The 24,416-nt window shown below is 39.8% G+C and overlaps 2 protein-coding genes across 10 annotated transcripts in view; both read left to right on the top strand.

Annotated features, from left to right (window-relative positions):
- Nucleotides 1-17,295, top strand: part of LOC108965101 (uncharacterized protein DDB_G0283357) — a 20,592-nt gene extending 3,297 nt beyond the window's left edge. Inside the window, exons 2-4 of one of the 3 annotated variants that reach the window (XM_018927294.1) lie at nucleotides 5,799-6,463; nucleotides 14,173-14,617; nucleotides 15,050-17,295. In XM_018927294.1, the coding sequence (XP_018782839.1) occupies nucleotides 14,204-14,617; nucleotides 15,050-16,087 (1,452 nt within the window). In that variant the 5' untranslated portion in view covers nucleotides 5,799-6,463; nucleotides 14,173-14,203 and the 3' untranslated portion in view covers nucleotides 16,088-17,295. Of the gene's footprint in view, nucleotides 1-5,798; nucleotides 6,464-6,925; nucleotides 7,345-14,172; nucleotides 14,618-15,049 lie in introns of those variants that run through there. The other 2 variants (XM_018927296.1, XM_018927295.1) reach the window with 2 other exon arrangements.
- A 508-nt stretch (nucleotides 17,296-17,803) lies between these two features.
- On the top strand, nucleotides 17,804-24,415 carry LOC108965103 (ras GTPase-activating protein 1). Of its 7 annotated transcripts, none has more exons than XM_018927297.1 (11): nucleotides 17,804-18,061; nucleotides 19,867-19,959; nucleotides 20,158-20,591; nucleotides 20,683-20,796; nucleotides 20,961-21,033; nucleotides 21,119-21,528; nucleotides 21,604-21,815; nucleotides 21,896-22,530; nucleotides 22,595-23,501; nucleotides 23,571-23,742; nucleotides 23,872-24,415. In XM_018927297.1, exons 3-11 carry the CDS (start codon nucleotides 20,393-20,395, stop codon nucleotides 24,018-24,020), a joined length of 2,871 nt encoding a protein of 956 aa, XP_018782842.1. In that variant the 5' UTR covers nucleotides 17,804-18,061; nucleotides 19,867-19,959; nucleotides 20,158-20,392; the 3' UTR covers nucleotides 24,021-24,415. The 7 variants fall into 7 exon arrangements, with proteins under 7 accessions (XP_018782842.1, XP_018782844.1, XP_018782846.1 ...); XM_018927299.1 differs by having other exon boundaries at nucleotides 17,804-18,068; XM_018927301.1 differs by having other exon boundaries at nucleotides 17,805-18,061; nucleotides 20,415-20,591.
- The last annotated feature ends 1 nt before the right edge of the window (nucleotide 24,416 follows it).

Raw genomic sequence — 24,416 nt, 5'->3', positions numbered from 1 at the left:
GGCTGTTTAAGACCCAATGCAACAAAATTTGCAGTACAAAAAAGTTAGTGCGTATTTGATGACCAGATTTTCAATTTTTTTAATACTCACAATATTTATAAATTTTTTAAGAAGAAAAGGTTCAATAAAATATTACTGAGAAAATTTTATTCAATGATTTCGATATTCACTTTGGTTGTTCTTATTATTTCGAACACGTCTGTATGTATGTATAAGTCGCCGAGACCCAAGCTGTCCTTATTGCCCCTACCTTATGTTCCAGTTTTAGCGCTGCGCCTCAAATGACGCTTTAGAGTCCTTTCGCGCGCCTTTGTGATTTGATGACTGCTTTGTACTCAATGCAACACATATAAACATACATGTGGATTGCCACCACAAGCCGACTGTTGCTTTCGAAGTTCGCTTGCTCGTATTATTCGCCGTCGCTTCGATTTTGTATCTGCCTGCTGTGTCCAATTATCTGATTTTGCCTATTTCCACCGCTTTGCACCTTCCAATATGTCTCCTTCCTTATGGCCAAGACATCGTTTATGAAAATTCGCTTTGATTCATAGCTCGGTTTGTCAGCCACAGCTTTGCTGTTACTCCATGGTTTCGTTGGTTTTTTACTTCGGCTTTGTCACCGTTTATCCTTGTGGTTGTTCTGTTTCGGCTTTTGTTTTTGCTTTATTTCGACTTCTGGCGGCGTTGGCTGCTTGTACCTTGCACCGATTGGAGTGCTATGAAACTGTGTTCTTTCCACGTCATGTTTCAGCACCACCCACACTCCAACCCTCACTTGGGCACATTTTATATATATTTTATGTCCTCGCTCGGCATTAAATTGCTATCGATTAGTTTCAAAAGTATCAACTTACTGAGCGACTGCAGTCAAACCGAAAATAAATATCTGGTGACTTACTGACGTTTAGTTGCGCCGGTTCGTTTTAGAAGTAGGGACGGCGGAGAAATGTAAGAGACGATGTAATGTAATTAGCGGGCTCAGAGCTATGTGGCATACTACGCAATTTTTTCTTGGACAGGGTGTATTAAGTTTGCCAGGAAGTCTGTAACACACAAAAGGAAAGATGGGAACCAGCGATTCGGACCACTAAATGGCTTATTGCCTAAGGCTTTGGTGAAAAGAAATTGTTCAGAGTTTGTCCGGAATAGGACTGAGTCGATTAAAAACAATTCATGGAAGAAATCGTTACAATTCTTTAAAAATTTCAAAATAGGCTCCTTCTGCGTCGATGCAGCGCTGTCAACGCGAATTCCAAGCATTGAAGGCATTACAGGAGGCATTCTTCTGAATAGCCTTGAGAGGCGAGGGCTACTCGCCGCTGCCGTCTTAAAGTGCTTGCCTTTCATCGGTCTTTTCAGTCATGGAAACGAAAAAAGTCGGGGGCCAGATCTGGGCTGTGGGGCGTTTGGGGAAGCAGGTTGGGATGCAGGTTTTGGTTAGGTAACTGTTCAATAGAAAGGCGGTGTGAGATGGGGCGTTGTCGTGATGGAACTCCCAATCGGCTGCGATGTCTGGTCGGACCCGACTGACCCTTCGTTTGAGTCTCTTGAACACTTCATTTATCAGCGACCTCTTTCCGGACCTCCAAAAAGGTCTGGTGCCACCGAAAGTCATGATGAAGCAGACCAGATAAAACGTCTCTGTTGTAGATTTTCTGAGAATTTAATCGCGTACTTCTGCCCTAACGATCGTTGCATTTTCGGCTGCACTATTCACAGAAACACGTGAAAGTGAACGAAAATGTTTGTCCCGACTCTCCAAGTGCTCGGAGACATGCGACCAGCCGCTCGTTCGTTAGGTAGGAATCCCCTCTACTAAATCCAGTCGGTGTTCCGAAGTACTGTCGCGGCGGAAGAAAATCAGTCCTATTACTCTCCGGACAAACCCTGCATGTACGAAAGTGAATTTCAAAAACTTTGCGTAACCAAAGCATATTCGTAAACTGTTTTTGGTTCCGAAAAGAACTGTTTTCTCAATGTCTGATTAGCAGCCAGCTGTCAGTTAAATTCAGGTTAAAAAAAGTGTGCTAACCCGACATTGAGAAAATAGTTCTAAGAATGTCATATATTTTAAATTTCAAACTTGCATTAATATATTGGGTAGTCGAAAAAGTATTTTCGTATTTCTAATCAAACTTAAACTTATTTGTTTATATATAAACGACTGCAATGACATTTATTGACAAAATACGAAAATACGTTTTCGACTACCCAATATATACCATATTACTCCTTGTCATCGATTTGTAGCATCGACAGAAGTAGCGAGAGCGCTCTTTTTCACTAATATCGTGCAATAATACTCAGCTTCGATCTCTGCTTTCAATTTGGATAGTGGCATGAGCTGCCTCTGCGCCGGTGTGTATGGACACCACTCGTGCATTTATTGCCGAAAATCAGTGATCTTATGTTATACCCATTGCAATTGTTGCTGCTCGGCTATTACAACTATTGCCGCTGCACTCGTACATTTGTATATTTTATGCGTGTTTTAAAAATAAACGCTCAGAGTTCGTATTCTACCGGCGCTCAGCTCCACAAATGCACTTGTGCGCGCTGTTTTTCAGGCCGGTATGTGTGTGTGATGCTGCCTGTGTGTATACCTTGCGATCGCATTGTTGATCGTGTCTTCAGTGGAACGATCAAGGTTTGGCTGTGTGTGATTTTTCTGAAATATTTTATGCACACATTTTGTTTGTATGTGTGTGTTCCTAGTTGAAAGTTTTCAGTCACACAATATGTTGCTCGTGCTGATCGCTGCTTCAACCTAGGGTATCAAAGACACGTAGTCGACTCTACGTGGCAGGCTAATTACACACATGCACACATTCAAAGCGCTCTGTCTGCGTGCAATTAAATGTTTTACGCTTGAATACGGCAGAAGTGTGCTGTTGGTCGGGCTGCGCTTATTCCTTTTGCGCGACGCTGGAGTGAAAACTCAGGGCTCTACCCCGTTGTCTTCGCGCCGCATTGCGTTGGCTCGTTTCTGCGTCAAGTGCTGAGATGAGTTCAGATTTATTTATGGCTTCCTAGAGTCGTGTTTCGTGCACTTTACTTTCATCGTTGTTTATAAGACTGCCGTAGTGTGGGCTCATGGTGGCAGTCAACATTTCAGGCATATGTCTTCGGGAGGTAATTGAACTGATCTTAAAATAACACCTAGACATAACGCAGTTCAATGCTACTTGGCGGCCAGAGTGGCCGCTGCAAGAGTGTTTCACAAAAAAATGCTAAACATTTTGAAAAACTCGGCTCGCACGCCTCTCCCTGCTTGCTGACATTATCTGCTGCTGCTGCTGGCGTTTGCCGAATTTCTAATATCATTTGATGTAACACCTATGCAACGAAATGAGTTTATGTACGCATGTTTTTCTTTAAGCAAGCATTTTCGTTTTTGTAAATATTTCAAAATCTCTTGCTATTTTTAGTCCGAGATTAGCAATCGTACACGCTCTTCGGCAATATTTTTTGCGCCTGTACTCTTCCGCTCTCTCGCGCTTAATGACACATTGTTTTTGTTTTGCCATACGCTGTCTCGAAGTTAGGCATATAGTAGTAGTCGCCGGTGAGTGGGTCACCCCGACAGCCAGTCGGTCGCTTGGGCGCTGACTCACATCGCTGTGCTAAGTAATGCTCGTATGTGGGGCCATTTGGTCTTGAAACGAAATGCTTTCGATATTTATTCTTCGCTTTTAATGACACACATTACAAAGGCGTTCACATACTAGTGAACATTTCCTATACTCAAATATTTGTAAATACATACATATGTATGTCTAAAATTGTGTACGTGTATATACATAAATATAATAATATAAATAAGTTTATAGAAATTTTACGATTTTTCGAAATTTGTCTGTTTGTAACGAGTTTACAATTGTTTACTCTTTAAAAGCGTTAAATGGGTTTCATCGCGCAAAAAACGGCTTATTTTCAATAATATTTTTTTTATATAAAAAATTAAATACTTTACTCAACCTTCTATTTTACCAAAGAAACATATGTACACATTTTACAAAGTGATATTTTGAGATATTTTCAACGGAAAATATTGAAAACGAGTCCATTAAGAGTGAGTTCCGGCAGTTCCTCGGAAAAAGGTGCTTCCTCTAACATGATCATCAAAAAGAGAAAATACGCATTTTAATTAAAAGCTTGAATTAACTGTTGGACGAAAGAGAAACAAATAACCGATAATAGTATTTTTGGCAGACTAATCAAATATGAATCTTTCTCGACATTTTAGTTTTTTCTAAATCGTTGTAATGAACAAACAAGAACTTCTTCATTCAAGACCTTGTAAATTGTATGGCGAAGATCTGTGTAAAATTTCATTAAGATCGGTTGCTGTAGTTCGCGAGAAATCTTGACAATCCACGTGGAGAACACAGTTTCGAGAAAAACTTAAAAGTTTGAAGTGGTTATACAGGGTTTGCCCGGAAAATAATATAACTTATTTTTTTCCGTTGCGACTGTACTTCGGGCTGTGCTCGCACGGACTGGATTCCGTGGAGGGCGTTCCTAGCTAACGAACGGCTGGTCAATTATCTCCGAGCACTTGCAAGCCGAAGCAGATGTACGCGATTAAATTATGTGTGAACTCGGTAAATCTGCGACAGAGACGTTTGATATGATCAAGCCGGCTTACCCAGATGATACTTTAGCAAGAAGTAGTGTGTTTTTTTGAGGTACCAGGCCTTTTTAGAGAGCCGGGAACACCGACAATGTGACTCGTATGCACAAAGTTTTGAACTCAGACCATCGACTAAATATTCGTTTAATTGCTGAGATATTAAATTTACCAAAATCTGTATATCATGGCATTGTGACGGAGCACTTGAACATGCACAAGGTGTGCTTGAAGATGGTCACTGACGACCAGAAATTGCAGTTAGTGAAAGAGTGCCGAGAAAATTTGAACATGTATGAAAGTGACCCCCAATTTTTTAATAACGTAATCATAGATGTAGGTTTGAGTATGATCCCGAGACAAAGAGGCCATCTTTCGAGTGGCACACGCAGGCAGAGCGGATCCAAGCAGCATGCACTTTGGCTCTCGAGGCTATTCCGGAGAATGTCTTCCGCGACGCTGTCAAGGCTATTTTGAAAGTTTTTAAAGAATTGTAACGATTCGCTCAATATTTTTTTTAAATCGATTCAGTTATATTACTTTCCGGAAAAATTTTGTACTTTGAAAAACAATTAAGCCATATAAAAGGCAACCTATGTATTCAATTCCTTCCCATCGCGATAAACTGTAGTTATAAGCGACTAAGATGAGTCGATTAACGTACTCTTTCCACGTTCACGTAGAACGAACTATAGATATTTATGTTTGATTATGTAACTGTGGTCTAGCAACAATTTAAGCAGACAAATTTAAGTACAATTTAAGACAAAATTCGCTCATAACCCAGGCAATTAGAGCTTTCTAAGCTAGGAAACTAATATATCAACAATCGTTAAGCCATACCTCGATCTTTCGCCTAACACCGATGGATTAACTCGTTTTTGAACAATCAAGCACTCTATATCCTAATATTATATTTCTTAGCCACCATTCGAGTCTTGCTTTTGCTATTTGAATCGGTGATACTAATTATTATTCGAATTCGTGTTTTACCGAAATACGTGCGATCATTCTTCTTATGTACCCTTTATAAATAGAATTGTACGCTCTGATTGCCTTATGTAGCTTCAACTGAGATACACAAAAGTTTTCCAATCTAAAAATTCGACGCCATTTGTAAATAAGCATTGCTCAGCGCCAATTTGAGTTCATCTTTCTATTTCAGTGTTCGCTCGTATCCCGACACATCGATTGCTTGTGCCTCGGCGCCGTGTTTTCACTTAGAAATCTAAATTTCAAAACTACAAAAACAAAGAAAATAATAAAAAAAAAACACTAATCAAAAGCACAACGTAAACTAAGCAGTTCTTTTGGCTGACCTGAACACAGAGCAGTGCAGAGTAGCACAACTAGCCGCCCTCGCCCGCTTTACCGTCAGTTGATGGCGCTCGCCCACATTAACGTTCTTCAAATATTGTATTCCTTTGCCGCGATTTGTTGGTGAAACAAATTTGTTAATTAAAAATAGAATTCAAACATCGTCTTTGTACGAGCACAACTCTTGGCTAGTCTGTGTTCTGTCTTTGAACGCTGTGCACGCGTCTCTAGTTGTCGTAAACGGCGAGGTGGAAGTATCGCAGAACGCAGGGCAGCAAGCCAAGGCAAGTCGAGCCAGTGAAGTGCCACTGAATCCGCGCATTTGGAAAGAAGAAAAACACATACGTACATACATACATATAGATTTGAAGGAATCCCAGTGAACCCCGCTGATCAGGCTACCGAAAGTGATCAAAACGAACTTGTACCAAGCCTGTGCAGTCGACGAAGCGTAGTGGAGTAGTGTTGTCACAGCAGCCGTAGTATTGGTGTCATTCCGCCGTACCGTACGAGGTAAGTGCCATAACAACGATCTCAAACAGGCAACCAAGTGATGACTTGCTGCCTTTTGGCGGATATGAAAATAAATAAAAGCTATACGCTGCGCAATTTGGCGCGTTTGTGTGCGCACATACACAGCCAAAAATGAAAGCGAGCGTTCCATTCTTACGCGGCATTTCGCATAACGACGACTTTCTGCGGACTTTTCCATTTTCCCCATTCGCCTTGTGGCTTGCTTATACGAATGCGTAATAGCGCACAGCTTTTGGCCAACTCTGCCTACCCACACGCACACACACACACGTCCAATAAACGACGCGCACACGAGCTAAACGAAATCCCTCTCGCTGACATTATACGCCTGCTCGCTTGCGTGAGTATGCTCCCGCTCTCACTGCTCTTTAAAGCGAACGTGCCTTCGTGCCCGCTTTCGCTTGAACTTCTTGGCCGCCACATCTTGGCGTGAATTCATTTCGATTTAATTTTAGTCCAAGGTTTAAAGCGTTAGTGGCTTCTGTGTCGGATCGCTCGTTTGTGCGTTTGTTTGTTTGTATGTACGTTCGGTTCTGTTGTTGGTTGGCTGGTTGCTTGCTTGTTTGACCGATCAGCTGCCTTGCTGTGTTCACTTGCTCACCCTCGCGTGTGCACTCATACGCATACACTCACGCGACCGCTCGTTCGTCGCTGTGCGCTGATCGTTTGTTTAATTTGGCTTATTGGTTGCGTATACGCGTGTTGATCAACAAAAGGGAGCCACAAATTCAATACGAAAATACGATTTTGTTATTGGCGGTTGGCTGTGCATTGCCATTACATGTTGGAGGAGTGGCTAGCAGTAAATGTTGGGCACTTTGAAGTAGAGCACAGTCCAAAACGCAGCCTTGGAATTTCAAGTATGTTCAATTTTGGGTGAATTTTTGGCGAGCGGTGCTTAGGACTTAAGGCTGTGTACTTTCTTTAATAATTCCCCACTGCTTTCTTCAAAGAAATTTCACTGCAAGACTTTGCTCTTAAGTGGCTCGTGTTTCAACGCTGTGCGACAAATTCTAAAGTCGATCGTCTTACTATAAATAACCAGCGCTGTCTGCTTGCGTTCTTTCGATGCTGCCACCTTTTCCTGCTTCAGTGCTGATCTTACTTTAAGGGGGAGCGTGCTTTAGAGGCGGGGAGGGAAAGAAATATTTGATTAAAGAGAAATTTCTTTCATTTGAGTCGTGTTGCATGCACTTTCTTTGTTTATTTCATTTGTTTAAGCTTTTGCAATGGCAGCTTATATATAATGTAAAATTATTTCCAATTGTAGCCCGTGTGTAGGTAGACCGACCAATGGAAGCTTCACTCATTTAAGCAGCATTATTGAAGCTTTAAATTATTACTTTTATTGTGAAAATAAATTAAAGGGAAATTGATAAACTCTACTCTCATCGTTATTAGTTATGTCCGTTTCAACTTTAGCTTAACAAAATAATTATTATTTATTATTTTTTTAGATTGGGAATATAAAAAATACTATATAGTAATCCAAAATAAAAAATTTTATCAACAAATTTTATATAAATTTCAATTAATGTTAAGTATTTTTTGTATAAAATTAAGCAATCTTTGTGAAAAGCTATTATTTTTAAATCTCCACCTTCTGCTTGCCACTAAGCGCTCTTCTTCTAACAGTATAGCCGCTCAGATCGCGTTGATCGATATTTCAAAGCACACACACATGCTTACAAACATGCATACGTATTAACTTAAAAAGAAATTCGAGCTCTTCCATCCATTTTGCTCACTTTGGCTTTTCTTGTTTATGATTTTGGCTTGGCCAAAAATAAATTTCTCATTTACCCGTCGCTATCTACTACATACACGCTATTTATGTATGTATGTACATATGCATATGTATATATTGAGGCGTATTAATGTAGCTTTATAAAGCGCTTTTCTTAGTATATTTGTTCGGAAAAATTGTTCTAGCTGCATTCATGTCTATGCATGAGAGTGTGTTGGCTGAGCTGATTTCTTGGTACAAAGAGTGTTGGAATCGCTCGTGTTTCCGCTTGGAAAATTATTTTGAGTCAGCAAAGCATTTCATATAAACATAGTAAATACATACATACAAGTAGTATATAGATATATTATATTTATTCGTATAGAAATGTGCATTCTATTTTTTTACTTACATTTGTATTAAGTAATCAGTGAAAGGTTATTTATTAAGATCTCTGAACATCATTGCCTTTCTGAAAATATATAAAAACAACAACCTACGTCTATATACATATTTATAAAAGATCAGCGTAATGAGCTCAGTTGCTTTGTCGGAACTAACTGATCGTCAAAGTATTATCCTTGACAGATAAACGTATTTATTTGGCAAGATATCTTAACGAAATTTGGCACAGAATATTTCCCAAGGCAATGCTACAATCCCCGAGTAAATATTTTATATCGGATCACTATATCATATAGTCGCCATCGAAACCGACCGATCAAAATCACGTTCTTGTATGAAAAACTTATTTATTTGGTAAGATATCTTTACGAAATTTGACATGGATTATTGGTTAAGACAATGCTACAATCTTCGAACATATTGTTCACTTCGGACCACTATTGCATAATCCATGTCACATCAATCGAGCCTAAAGCTATTCGTGGTATTTCCGGCAGCCAGATTTCTAATAAAAAAATTTAAGATTGGTAAATGAGATATCGTTCCCATTTCGATAGATTACAATCGCTTGTGCTCTTGCTACTTTTGGCTTTATGTCATAAACAACTTTAAAGGGCGCTACTCATGGTAAACTCCGACGGCAACGCTTTAGCCACTATCTGCCGATATACCAAGGCAAAAATTCCTATATGCACATAATATTTGTATATAACATCATATATGTACATATGTATGTATCTATATACCGTACGTAGATGGGAAAACAGCGCAGAACACAGGCTTGAGTGCTTTGGCTGCGGCTCAATGCTTGCGTCACAGTGAGAGAGTACGCAGTAGAACAGCAGTGTGGCGCAGGGCGCGGAAATCAGAACTGTTATCAGGCTCTTATCAGCAGATTCACCTGTATGTGCATGACTTTACAGGTAATACACACCTTGCATACGACTGCGAATGGCAGTACGTGCGCGTGTGGTGTGTGTGCTTGTGTTGGTGCAATTGTGGCTCATCGTCAAAGCCATGCGTTTGAACTCGTATCGTTTCGAAACACAACACATGCTCACATACGCCACTTAACTGTTATAATTCATATTTACCGAACACTTAGCCAAGGATTGGGCATGTGTGTATGTGTATGTGTATTTGTTCATTAGAAAAGAAAAGCTTATAAAATAGCACAAAACAAGTCCCCAAAACAAGATAAAGACCTTATTTGTTTTCATTATTTTTGTAATTGTCGAGTCAGTGCTTTGGCTGTTGTTGTTCTTGCATTGCACTATCTTGATAAATAATTTATTAAATGTTTATTGAAACCGAAAGAAGTTGTAATGTGGTGAAATAGTGCCTCAGAAGCGCTTATAAAAAGTTTATGGTTAGAAAATTGGTTTTTTTCTCTTAAGGGGTTGTAGGTTATATCCAGCTGGAAGTCTCGGAAATTGCATTTATTGTTGTTTGTTTTTTGAAGAGGCTTTTTATTTAATAAATAAATAAAATTTATGTATATTTTTTAAATTTAATAAAGTGTGATTAATTTTGAAAAATTCCCGTGATCACGTAACCGATATCCAGTATTACCAAAAAATATTATTACAATAGATGAATACCGGTAATCATCTAAAGATTAGTACATATTTTTATTTTTGACAAAATGGTGCTTTCCCAAGTGAGTGGTTTATGCAATAAAGTATACATCAGAGTGCCTTAAAATTGAAATATTGTCGAAAAACGAATCACTATCTGACAAACATATCTGAATATGTGAGAAGGTCGTGTGAAAATTTCAAATCGATAGGTCCAGCAATTTCGAAGAAATTTTCATCGTTGTCCCTGTAAACAGTGTTTCCAAAAAATCTCGTTTAAAGCATTGGGAGCAGATCTCGCATACTCTCATATATTCGAAACTGGGATGATTGCGGAGAGTTACCCCCCAAAAGTTAAAAGATATATGTAGATTATTTCTGTCAAAAGTGACACTCCGCAAAAAAAGTGCTTTGAGTTGCAAGTACAAAATTATATAGTACCCCCTAAAATTCTACTCCCGTCTCCCCCCTGATTACGAACTTAAATTCTTCGTTGATGACCTATTTGTTCACTAAGTAATTTAAGACAACTCAAGCTAAAATACATTCCTTGATCTTTAAGACTCATCTATCATATTGTAAACTCGCTGGTTGAGCCACTTTTGCGACCTAACCTAACCTATACTCTGCGTTTCTATTGGTAATCGTAGGCTTAACGTTTTGTCGCTTCAAATTAACCTGCTAAAGAAAAAACCTTTCTTATATCCGTCCGACGTTAGATCGCCTATAGATCTGTGTTGAGATACGCCTTGAAAGACTGAAAGCTTGTTTTATCTGTGGTCGTCGACGCTCGTACCGAAGTGGTTAAGGATCTTTGTCACCAAATGTGAGATTACGACACAACAAAGCCAAAAGCAATTCTATTTCTCGGCAAATATTTTCCAACTACTTGTCACCGAAAGCTCTACAGTCGTGATCTGCTTTCTTGTGATGTAAAAGTAGTTGTCTTTCTTTATAAATCCCCACTTACTCATGGCACTACCACACAACGTACATATGTATATAGTATATCGTTAAGTATCACTTCACCTGCTCGGTACACTTGATGAAACTAATGCGTATATACATATATTTGGTACCATACATACAGGTACCTAAGCATGTAAGTATGTGGGCACCTCAATGCCACATCATTTACTTTTAGAACCGACTATCGGGCTTATCAGTGTGCGCTTCAATCTTATCTTAAACTTTGACGACGTGGACTGAGTGTTTGTTTGCCGCCACTCCACTGCTACGCTTCTGCAGGCAGACAAATAAAGCGATACTTAGCTGCAAAAATACTTGTAATTATGAAAGCGGGTGTTTATGTGTGGCATAACAAATATAAAATTCACTTTGCAGCTCTGACTCAGCTGGGCTGCGGCTTGTGCGCTATCAGTTGATATAGCCTAATTTAATAGATTTTTCTGCGACGGCGACGGCGACGGCGACAACAGCAGGTATGTTTGTCTTCTCACACTTGCCACCACGCAATGTCAGCCACTTTCGGCAGGCAGGTTGTATGGACTTCCTGCACGGACTGCACAGTCTGCCAGCCTGCTGCGGTGTCTGTCTGCAATTTGTTGACCTATTTAAGCCCCCCATTCCACTGTTGCAATCTTAAGCACACAGTCGGTGCGCATTGTTTACACACAGACACACACATAGCTCGACAATAAATTCTACTATTTGCTTTATTGTCATGTCTCAAACTGGACTTGAAGCGCTGCTTACATTGAAATGCTCGCTATATTTGATTATTATATGCAGTTATATATAGGTACATATATGGTGTATGTATGTATTGCATACTCGCTCAAGTCTAGGTACATGCTAATAAATGCTTTGTTTCACATGTAGCATTAAGCTCGCCATTGTCAGCTTTGCTTAGACAAAAGTGCGGTTTGTAATGGTGGAACAGCGCCCCGCACACCTACGTCGCGCCCAATAATAATCAATTGCGGACTTTTTTGCAAACTGTTAATTTTTCCAGCGATTCGCTAATGATTAATATCGGTTTAACTTGAATTCTGTCGAAGGCATAAACATTAAAGCTGCTCTATATGGAGCTGTGTGTATGTGTATGATTAAGTAGATTTACAATTTGGTGATTAGATATTCGATGAATTGTAAATATGTATGCATCGGTGTCTTTATCAGGTGCTTTTTCCAGCGCACGAATCCTCGCTTGTGCTAGGATGGGGTTTAGTGCTCGTACACACACACAGCCTGCATTTACATTATTTGTATTTCAATGACAGGTATTTATATGATATGAAAGACTTTCTTTATGCCCAAACTTAGCTTTGAGCAATCAGAACCAGTTAATAATGGGTAGTCGAAAAAGTTTTTTCGTATTTTTAAGCAAAGTTCAACTATTTTTTTTATATTTATATTAATAAATAAAAAAATAAATATGTAGCATTTTGGTCGACTACAACGACATCTATTGACAAAATACGAAAAGACTTTTTCAACTACCCAATATTAAAAACAACCCGCCAACTCCTCAGTTTCTGTGATAACGCTAAGTTCGGCTGCATCGAAACTATAATACTTGTTACAAATGTTTTTCTTATATCACAAAAGGGTATAAAAAGACTTATCTTGATTTTGATCGCTCAGTTTGTATGGCAACTGTTTTCTATATTTGCTCGATTTGAATAATTCGTTTGGAAATTACAGCGTTGTCCACGACATAATCTATACCGAATTTCTTGAGGTAATCTTGTCAAGCGTTCCATATTAGGACTTCATTTTGATAGATATGTAAGTTTGTAGGCAGCAATATCCTACAGTGGTCCAATAATGGCGATTCTGATCAATTAGGTCGGGAGAAAAGAATGTTTGCAGTATTTCATTTTGATATCTCAAAAACTGAGGGAATAGTTTGTATGTTGGCATGAGCTTGCACAGCAGCTTATATAAGGCTTTTCAGGGTTGCTTCGTTCTTTTGATACCTTATAAGGTCTCCAACATTTCTTTCTAGGTTTATGGTATTTACCCTGATAAGTGTATAAAAATGTGCGTATACATTTTTTTAAACAGCTTTTATCGTCTATACAGCTATGAGCTTTCATAGCAGTTTCCATAAAACAAATTTTTAAGGTTGCCTGACGTAATTAACCATGATTGTTTTCCGATTGCTTATCAAGCTTTAAATTAAAATCGTTTTTGGAGTCGGGTTAAAAAGGCCTCCTTGAAAATGCTACCTAATTCTACAACTATTACGGACGTGCTTGCTTTTTGACTCACTTTCCATCCTAAGCTCCTGACGGACTGCCTATAAAGGTACTGCAATACAAGCAAACAAACGCGTACAGTCAGTCTATTTGCTGAGCGTAAAGTATTTTGGAGATATGGCGCTGCGCCACAGACCAGAGACTAAGCTTCAGCTCGCCAGATACCGTGTGAGCTTATCATTAAACGAAAATCGTTATCATTGTCGCGTCAGACGATATCTTGCCGTTAACAAAACGTATTGTCTACTTTTGTGTATGTGTGTGTACGTTGTGTTCGTTGAGCTCGAAACAATTTGCTAGCCGTGTGGCCGCTTGGTTTGCCTGCTGGTTTGGGGCTGATTGAGTGGCTGAGTGCGCGCGCTGCGCCCTGCTTTGGCTGAGTTTTGTCAAATGCTTATTAATTAATAATAACAAAAAGGCGAAAAAGCGCTCAAGAACGCAACGACAGCTAAAGCGAACGCACGCACTCATACAGCGACGACTTTGGTATGTGTGTGTTTTCACGGTTTTTATCGTCAGGCGGCTATCAGTCAGCCACTCGCGCTCTGGGCCGAGTCTAACCAACCAGTCCGTTTTACTTTGCTCACAGCTCAACACACGCAGTGCGCTGTGCGGTTCACGGCTACCTAGACTAGACCGCTTCTATCAGTTATTTAATTAAGCTTAAGCTTCGCGCAATATTCTAACAAATCTTATTGTGTACACATTTCCTTGTTGTATCGTTTCATATATATATAAACGCTTGCTGTGCGGCAGCTTCAAAACGTCTCACAAAAAGCGTGTGAAGATGGAGAAGACTCCCCGCTACACGCAACGGGAGCGCAACATGGTGCTGGGCTTCGCCGCTCAATACAAGGATGTCATCGAGAATAAGCGCACGGACGCCGAGTCGAATCGGAAGAAGGACGAAGTGTGGCGCCAAATAGCAAAGGAGTTCAATGCGCGCGTCTATCATCAGCGCTCCTCCAAGCAATTACGTCAGCTCTACAAAAACATGAAATTGCTGCTGAAGAAGGATCTCTGCGGCGAAGGCAAAGGCAATCGCACATTCATGGATCTGCTGAATACACTATCGCAACAGGAGTCCGTCGCACAATACATATCCGAACAGATGTCGCCGAACGGCGGTAGCGGCATTGGGAATGGCGGTTACGGCAGTAATCGACAGCACAAATACGACGATGACTACGATGACTCAAAGGTGAGTTGAAAATGATAGCATACCTATTGGATACTCGTATGCCCAAGTGTGACGGAGGGGTAGTAATCACACATCGAGGTGAGGTGCGCAATTGTTGTTGCAATAGCGGTTAGTAGGTAAGCGTTTGGGTAATTCAGGCGCTGTTTGTTGGGGTGGGCATTGGGGTGTGATTGATAACAAGTGTGGTTTACGCGCAGTACAGATTAGAATCGGCAACTGGGCACGAGCGATAAAACGATGAGCGGCGTAAAGGCTTTTGTTCAATACAAGAATAAATATTGAAGGATGTAGGCGTAATTTGTTATACAAAAATTAAAATTATATTTAGGCACGTAATTAATTCGTTTACTCTTTTTCTGTTTTCATTGCAAATTTCGTAACTAATTTTACTTACTTTCTCCTACACTCCTTCTCTTCTATGATTTCCATTAGAATCCCTTCCCACAACTAGCCTCGCTCGGCTACGATGGCATGGACCCCGATGTAATTGTCATTAAATCGGAGGACATCAGCGATAATGATCAGTCACAGGCGCCGGAGGATATGGACGATGACGATGGTGACTGCTTGAGTTCCAAAGATATACCCGAGGTTTGTTTAGAGGAAGAAGATGATGAGATCTTCGCTACCGATTTGCGACATTCTACGCCTGTACAATCGGCGCATGCGTCACAACGCGCCTCCTTCAACTCAAATGGACCGCATCAACAGCAAAATTCGTCACAACAACCTGAAGTGACAATACAAAATGTTGGTGGCATACGCGTCGGCAGCATTGGCAGTTTGGCGAACCTCAAAGCGCTGCAGAATGGCGGCAGTAATTCTGCGTTGAATATACCAAACAGCAGTAATAACGGTAATAACAGCAACGGAAATGGTCATGGAGCACATAACGGTGATCGCCATACACCCAGCACGCGCCACCAGGTGAGTGCCGAGCAGCAAGCAGCACAGCAGTTGTTACTCAATGGCCTTGGCTTGAGTGCGGTGCATCCAGCAGAGCCGCCATTGCCGCAACTGCAGCGCGCCACGCACGCCGCTAATATCAATAGCAACAACAATCTTATCAATAGTACAAATCAGCTGTTAATGAGCTTGAACGCGAACGCTGGCTTCGCCGGCCTCCAAAAGAGCAGCCACGGCCACGGTCACAGTCATCATCATCACAATGGGCATGGTCATGGCGGCAGCGGTGCTGGCGGCTTGCACAATCACAGCAATAGCAGCAGTGGTAGTAGCAGTGGCATCGGTGGCACACACAACGCCAACAATCGCAACAATGACTACCTCATGTCGCTGACGATAAAGGAGCGCGAAAGGAAGATTGACCTGTTGAATGCGCAGATAGATTATTGGAAGACGCTAACGAAGAAATTGGACTCAAATGCTGCGCATAATCCGACACCGGCCTGCATGTGCCACTTTCCCGGCAAAGTGAATGGTCTGCAAACGCCGACAAGTAGCAGCTAGTCCGACACGGACTTGGAGGAGGAAGAGGAAGAGGAGCAAGCGGACGGTGTGTGCGGTATGATTGAAAATGATGCGGCCGCTTTGGTGCTTGGGGCGCAAGCATTGCGGAAAGACGACAATGTGCCTGATAAAGTTGCTGATGGTGGTGCGCAAGTATGTCGCGCTGCTGGCGATGCAGAGCTGGAGGAGGGTACAGCTGGAAACTCAGTAGCGTCTTCGGCAAGTGGTGCGACATTGAGCGAGGCTTTCAAATTGGCAGCAGAGAACTTCGATATACTCGAGTTGGACGCCTATGCTGAGGAGATGGAGTTCGACGAGAGCGATGTAGCGTGTTTGCTAGTGAAAATGTATAAATAGATGTATGCGCACAACCGTAATTTTTCCGCTTAATAATAAGCAAATAGATTTGTAAGTTTTACCAGTCAAATTTGTTGTGTTCAACATATTTTGTGTTACGCATTTGTTCTCTTAATATTTTTAAGTATTTGTTTAGTTTTCTTTTTGTTATGCAGTATTTTTCTTTAGTTCGTAGTGTATGTACTTATTAAATAGCTTATTCTAAATATTTTTTTGCACTTTTTAAATGATACTGAAATGAGCTAATGTACAAATATGGTTCCTAATCTAGTCCTCATGTCATACAAAAAATTGGAAAACAATAACGGCGTTGTTAATGTAAATACAACTATGAATTTTTTGCCAAACAAACAAATAAAAATTGTAACTTGAAATGAGCATACGTATAAACCAAATAATAATCTTCTGAAGTTGCCATTTTCATATACCAAATGAAAACTTATTTATTAAATATTTTTTTAACAATTAAAGGAAAAATATAATAAACTATTTCGTATTCATATTGGAGTAACTAGTATAAGTGAATGTTGTGTTTAAAAGCGAATCAGAAATTTCGATATTGAAAGTCTGTAACCAGCCTTATACATATTATACATGTATGTATCAATTGAATGTTTAAAAATAAAATAAAATTTTCGCATATGTGCCCATATATGTTTGAACATACTTAATCTTATACATAGATACATAATTATATAATGGTAAAATGTGTACTTAATAAAATAAATGTATATTGTAAATTTTGGATATACCGAAGAGCTGTCGTGCATAGTTGCATAGTGCATTAATTGTATACAAAAATTATAGTTGAATGTGAATTAACTAATTAAAATCTTTATCAAATCTGTCAACTCTTTTATTATTATTTCTTTGTAAAATATGTGCTCAGAGACTTTTTAAATATTCCTAAGCATTTTTTGTTACAAAAAATGTAAATGGATTTATAAAAATTTTGTATATAAATACTTTTGCCGTATATAGGATGAAGAAGAATGTGAATAAAGTTTTCTAAAAAACAAATTTTGAACTGCATCAATATTACAATTATCAATGGAAAAATTTTTGCTGACATTTTAGTTTTTTAAGTGATGAAACCAATTAATTTTGTAATGATTACTGATAGAAATATTTAATTATTATTAGATTTGGCATTTTTAGACAGTTTGAAGCTCACTGTGCCAAAGTATGCCAGTGGATGGTGTATACACTAGATTGTCGATTTTTTAACATTTTAAAGATTAATTTCGGTATATCAATGCAACCATGTGCTCTTATCGTTTTTCAACTCGCTATTGTATTGACGTTCTTTAAAGAAGAATAAGCATAAAAAATTTTCTTGCAAGTTCTTACATATCCAGAATTTTTCTCACTTTGTTATTGATAATTTTACATAAAATTGTAAAATTTGCTAAATTGTGTTGAAAGGCTATAATATATAAAAGTTTCGTAAATAAGCATAAGATAAGTGTGAGTGCAAAGAGTTGAATTTGCTGCCTTGCGTTGGCTTATTGATATTATTGGTTGATAGGAAAAGTTGTAGAAATATCGGTGTTGATGTTGAAGGAGGCGCGGCTGCAACACTGATTGGGTCGCAAAGGAAAGAAATGCAGTAGTAATGTGAGTGGTAATATGTACTTTTAATTTAATATATGTTTGCATGTTTATGTGCTTGCATGTAAGTGAAAATTGTTAATGCACCCACCGTCGGGTGGAAGGGGTGCCTTTTAGGGTATATGCCTAGAGGCAATGCGATGAAAATTGAAAGTGCTCAATTAAACTCCAAGCAGCGTGCAACATCAAGACGACGCAGTGCAGCTTCGAACCAACCGGGTAGTATAAGCTAAGACTTTGCGACTTGCCTGTTCATAGACTATTCGGCAGTACGCCGCTCTTGTTAGCTAGTGTATTCGTCATATTTTGATGTCGGCGTTTTCTACGGCTTTGTTAGCGCCGTCGCAGTCGCAGCCTTTGTCAATGTGTTGTTAAATATTGTCGACGCCACATCGTAGTTTTCTGATTGCTAAGGTAGTCTAGTGGTGGTCGTTCGCATTAGAGGACGTCGTTGTCATTGCGTTAATTTGAAAAGATTACGATTGGAAACGTACGAGTGGAAAACAAGCAAAATCGTGAAAAATAAGTTGCGAGCGTTTGTCGCTAACGTCGACATAGTGACGGTGTAGGGATTCATTTTTATTAAATTGCTTCAAGCAGATTTTCCAAAGCGAATTCTAAGTTAATGAATTTTTTGTAATTAAATTTTGTGCCGTGGTAAGTTATGTCGTTAAAACCAAATACATAACATTCCCGCATACGTGCCACACGCTGAGTCAGAGACTTGATAGATATAAAAGTGCCGAAGTAAAATAGTGATTTCTTTTGCATACTTTGGCTACTTTGTGATTGATACAGATCTGTGCAATATCCATTCAATGTCGTGGTATTCCATGCAGGCAGCTCCGTCTGCCACCGCCCACAAACCTAATTGAGTTTATGTTTTACCCATATTATTCCGTCTAGACGTACATACAACTTCATCAACGTTCTGTTATAGAAAGTTATATTTATGATGTGTTTGTGTGCGAATTAACGAGCGTTCATACATCCATTTCATCCCTACTCCTGAGTCATACCACAAGTGTCTGCCTTTTTTGAACATTAGGTTGCCTTCGTCGAGCTGGCCAATGCACTTTGCAGAGCCGAACTAAAAACGACCAAAACTTTTATGCACAGTGATTTAATGGTAAACAAAGGAAGTAGCGCGGTGGTAGAAAAGAAAATGAAATAACAAAAATTTTATTGCGTTTTTATAATTACAATTGAATTTCATTTACCTATTTACCTATGTATAACCAAAACGTTCTCAAAAATTATCAGTGTATACAGCAGCATATTTCAATAATAACTTTTTTCATTGATACAATTTATTAAGTTTGCTTTATTTCTGTTAAAATTTATTTGGTATTCATTCAACAAAGCCAATAATATATAGATATGCTATATACAATATTATCTATACATTTTTGACTATGTGAAACGATGAAGCGCAGTGTTCGCTGTCGGCGTCCAGCTGCCACGCACGCTGCTATTCAAGCTCGGCGACGCTCACTAATATTGTCTGGTGCCTCACCTTCTTTTCCGCTTTTTCACTTCCTTTTTCCTGCGCTGCTGTCTACCGTTGTCTACTGTTTGTTGTCGCTGCTGTTTCTTCACATTTTATTTTACTTTTCTGTTGCATTCCATAAGACTGTTGGAATAAGAAAACTTCTAGAGTAGCAAGCTTTTTTAATATTTTGTGCAATCGCTTTTATATTACGTGCACTGTGTGTGTGAGTGCATTCCTTTAATTTGTTACTATTCGCATTGTTTTTCGTTTCATTTTTTGTAGATATTGTTGCAAATTTATGCTTAATATTTTTTTGCAGTTTTAACCTGTCATATATGTTGTCATCACTGACTCACTCCGCACCGTTCGTTGTGAGTCGCAAATCACTGCTGCATACCGGCCAAAATATTAAGTACGTATATTTATCAAATACTAACGCCATCGTTAAATCGCATTTATTCACAAACTATTATTAACCTAACTAATAGTGTGTTTACATTTATTATTTTGTGCTAACGTAATCAACGCGAAACCTCATCATTTGCAAATTTTGTGTGTGCTCACAACAATCTCTTGAAATTTCAACATAAAAATATTCGTGTATAATTAGCCTGGCAAACGTCATCAACTACATTGCACGCGCCAGAAAGCCATTGAAAAGAAATAGCAAAAAATATCACTGACAAACTAGTCTACTCTACTCTGCTCAATATTGTGTGTGTGCACCTTTAGCGGGAGCTATTTAATTAATTTCTTAAAATATTGTAAAAAATCATAAAAAACATACATATTCAGCCACAAAGCAAAAAACAAATATTTACTAAATCCGCTTTGGCCTACAAACTATGGCTGATTTAATACGTTTAGGGAATGTGGATGCTGCCATACATAAGGATAAACTTGGTTCACCGACTGGGGGCTTAGATGACGGTAATTTAGCAGCTTTTGGTATAAACGCACTAATGGCCACAGGAGGTATCGACATGGGTGACTTGGCCCAGGAATTAGATCAGGATGAGTTTGATGGTCCAAATATGTTGAATGGTAAGTACCAGAATGTTTATATTTTATTAAGAAAAATCATTATTTTCAAAGAATGTAATCTATAACTTAAATACATTGACAATATTTTTAGGTGAACGACCAGCCATAATTGCGCCACCGGAGAGTGAATGGTATCATGGGCGTTTGGATCGTTATTCTGCTGAATCGCGACTACGCGGAACTGGCAAATTAGGCAGTTATTTGGGTAAGTCAGAGAGATAATACTTCTTCTTAGATAATACTAGAAGTACATAAAATAAAATATTAGAGCTGCTGCAAATTAAATAATTCGTGGAATGTTCTTAATCATAAATAATTTTGAAATGTGAAAATTTTTACCTTTTTTATTATTTTTTTTTTTAATTGAAGTTCGTGAAAGCGATCGCAAGCCTGGTTCATATGTATTAAGCTATTTAGGACGCACTGGCATTAATCATTTTCGGTGAGTAATTCAAATATTTTAGGCTTCTAAACTTTTTTTAAATTTTTTATTTATTTATGTTTCTTACCTTCACTTTCTTTATCAGCATTACTGCCGTGTGTGGTGATTTCTATATTGGTGGACGTCAATTCGTGTCGTTGAGCGATCTCATTGGCTATTACACCTCATGCAGTGATTTGTTGAAACGTGAGCGCCTGGTGCTACCAGTGCCGCCGCCGGAGCCGGTGAACGATAAGAAGCGTGTTGTGGCACATTTACCCTATACCAAGATGGCTGACACAGATGAGTTAAGCTTTCAAAAGGGTGATATATTTTTTGTGCACAATGACATGGGCGACGGTTGGTTGTGGGTGACAGCTCATCGCACTGGAGAGCAGGGCATGATTTTCCGTGAACTAGTCGAGGATTTGGATCCGGCAATCGACCCAAATACGGTGTTTCCTTGGTTCCATCCAAATTGCACTAAAAATGAAGCCGTTGACATGCTGGTGAAAGGTAAATGACGATAGCGTACTTTCAATTTCCTAGAATTGTACAAATATATTTATCTTCTATGTAACTGAACAACAGCCGGGCCAGGCAGTTTTCTTGTGCGCCCAAGCGATAATTCGCCTGGCGATTATTCACTCTTCTTTCACATTAATAATCAAATCCAGCGCTTTCGCATTGAAAAGAAAGGCGTACGTTATCTGATGGGCGGGCGCACTTTCGAGTGCTTGGATGCGGTGATCAATCGCTATCGCAAAGAGCAAATCGTCGAGGGTCACTCACTCAGTCATCCAGTAAGTTCATTGCCGTCACTATTTGTATATAAATTAATATTTATTTACTTGGTTTACTTTCTTTTCTTGCTTCCTGCAAGGTGGTTAACGGTTCACAGCCTGAATTCAATCAACAGTTTGTGGTGGAGAAGGCAGCCGAAAAAATTTATGCCACTCTGCGCGAATGTCGCGATCAAATCGGTTTGAAGAAGTTAAACGGCATCAAACATCACGGCCCTTTGTTCAAGAAGTCTGATAAAACAGCCAAATGGAAACAATTATACTTTGCGCTTATCAGCGAGGGCAGCGAAACACATCTCTGCTTCTATGACAATCCGAAAAAGACTAAACCGAAGGGTCTCATCGATCTATCGTGTGCGTATTTATACCAGTGCCATGAATCGCTATGGGAGCGGCCATATTGTTTTCAAATAGTCGAGCGCGCATTGCCATGCTTGGCTAACAATACGTATCTATGCGCGACGCAAGAGACGTATGTAAAATGGATCAATGCGCTCAAAGCGCAATGCAGTTCACAATTCAGTCGGGCGCAAATCAAAGTACCGTGTTTGCGCGAGTTGCGCTGCCTGAATTTACATGTGCTCGAGGCGCATAAGCTGCCATTCAAATTGGTGCCGCATCCGTACTGCAGCATCTCGTTGAATCAAGTGAAGGTGGGTAAGACACGTGTGAAGATCGCGCCCGATCCAGTGTGGGAGGAGGAATTCGTTTTGGAGTAAGTATTTAACAGAGTATTGTAGTGTGAATATTATCGACCTCATTGCATTTCTATTTTACAGCGATGTGCCTCCGGATGTAGTCTCGCTCACAATTACGCTCATATCGCGTGGCAAACGCGGCAAAGATTCGGAAGTTGCTGAGCTCACCATCGATTTGGCCAGTTTGAAGAACGGTCAAGAGACGGAGGGCTGGCATCAGCTCACCGGCATGACACCCATGGGCGAGTGGGGTTCGTTACGTTTACGCATGCGCTATTTGGATGACTTGATTATGCCCTGCGAGGAGTACAGTCCGTTGCAGGAGTTGCTGCTCAAGCCCGAGTTGTGCGTTGTTAAAGCTTTGGCCGAACTTTGTCACAATGATCGCGTGCCGCTCGCTACGGCGCTGCTACGTGTATTCCGTCACGAGAAACGCGAGACGGAACTGATACGCGTACTTTGCCAGGCGGAAATCGCACGTGAAAACGAAACGACAACACTATTTCGCGGCGCTTCACTGGCCACCACACTAATGGATTTGCACATGCGCACTGAGTGCTCGCGCTTCTTGCACGCAGCCGTTTCGGAGACGGTGCAGCGCATACTCGACAGCAAGCAATCGGCTGAACTCAATCCCACCAAGATGGATGTGAACGATGATGCTTGCTCGAATGCCGAGTTTTTGTTGCAGATACTCGATTCGGTGACGCATTCGATATTCACCTCGCCCGAGGCGTGCCCACGCAGTGTGCGCTACATATGTAATTGCCTACAAAAGGCCGTCGTTGCCAAGTGGCCAACTGAGCGTTTGGTACGCACACGCGTCGTCTCCGGTTTCATATTTCTACGTCTCCTATGCCCGGCACTGCTGAATCCGCGTCAGTTTGGCCTGGTGAGCGAAACGCCCCCAACCATGGCTACGCGTTCTTTAATTATGGTAGCCAAATGCTTGCAGAATCTAGCAAATCTAATTGAGTTTGGCGGAAAGGTGAGTTTTGCGGGCTCTTGCATGTGAATACTAATTTAATATGCGCGTGTTTTCGTTTAACTATTGCAGGAACAATACATGGAGGTGGTCAATCCGTTTATATTGAAGAATAAGGAACGCATGATTGTCTTTCTCGATCAATTATCACTCGTTACGGATCCAAATCCACCGCCAGGCATGTTCAACGAACAAAACTCCAATCATACTGTGCAGGATGTGCAGGACACAGTGCAGGATACTGGTAAGTAACAGTAAAAATTGTGGCTAAGTTAGACATTGTATAATTTTTCTCTCCAAGCGCTATCTTACTACTACAAATGATCGAAATAAACATAAAAATACTAAATAAAAATAATTTCTCCCATTACAGGTCGAGAACTGGCCACACTCCATCACATTTGCGTCTCTTACTTGCCGGAGTTGCAAGGTCTTTCGAACATACTCTCCATTAAGAAATTGGTCACCGTCACCGACATGCTGACAAAGCACAAGCTAAATTATCGCGAAAAGATTAGCTAAGATGAAAATACCGATGCAATCAACAACACCTGGAGTGTAATAGTCAAACAGTAATAACTACAACAACAGCAGTCACCAAAAGTCAGAAGTTAGTGTGAAGCATGAGCAGTTGAAGCAAATTAATGAGAACACCAAACAAAAATTATTTATACAATAGCAAGAACAATTGATAACTTAATGAAATGCGCGTGTGAATTCTGCAACACAAGACATAACATAAGTAGAAGCTAGGAAAAGCAGTAAGCTAGCCGAAATAGTGAGCAAAATGCTGGTCACAATAACAAAATATTTCATTTATTCACATTTTACGTTGCTAAGGCATTCAAAGTGTCAACTAACTGTATTTTTTGCATTTTAGCCTGAACATTTTATTTTTATATTTTATTTTTTTTTTTA

This window comes from Bactrocera latifrons, unplaced genomic scaffold (assembly GCF_001853355.1).
Source record: "Bactrocera latifrons isolate USDA-ARS-PBARC rearing strain unplaced genomic scaffold, ASM185335v1 scaffold_133, whole genome shotgun sequence".
Taxonomy (NCBI): domain Eukaryota; kingdom Metazoa; phylum Arthropoda; class Insecta; order Diptera; family Tephritidae; genus Bactrocera; species Bactrocera latifrons.
The sequence above is the reverse complement of the archived record's forward strand: the minus strand, read 5'-3'. Positions and strand labels throughout refer to the sequence as shown.

Coding starts and splice junctions, on each gene's coding strand:
- LOC108965103 (XM_018927297.1), top strand. CDS start 20,393: ATGGCTGATTTAATACGTTTAGGGAATGTGGATGCTGCCATACATAAG. Junction 20,592..20,682: donor TGGTCCAAATATGTTGAATG/GTAAGTACCAGA, acceptor CAATATTTTTAG/GTGAACGACCAGCCATAATT. Junction 21,034..21,118: donor ACTGGCATTAATCATTTTCG/GTGAGTAATTCA, acceptor TTTCTTTATCAG/CATTACTGCCGTGTGTGGTG.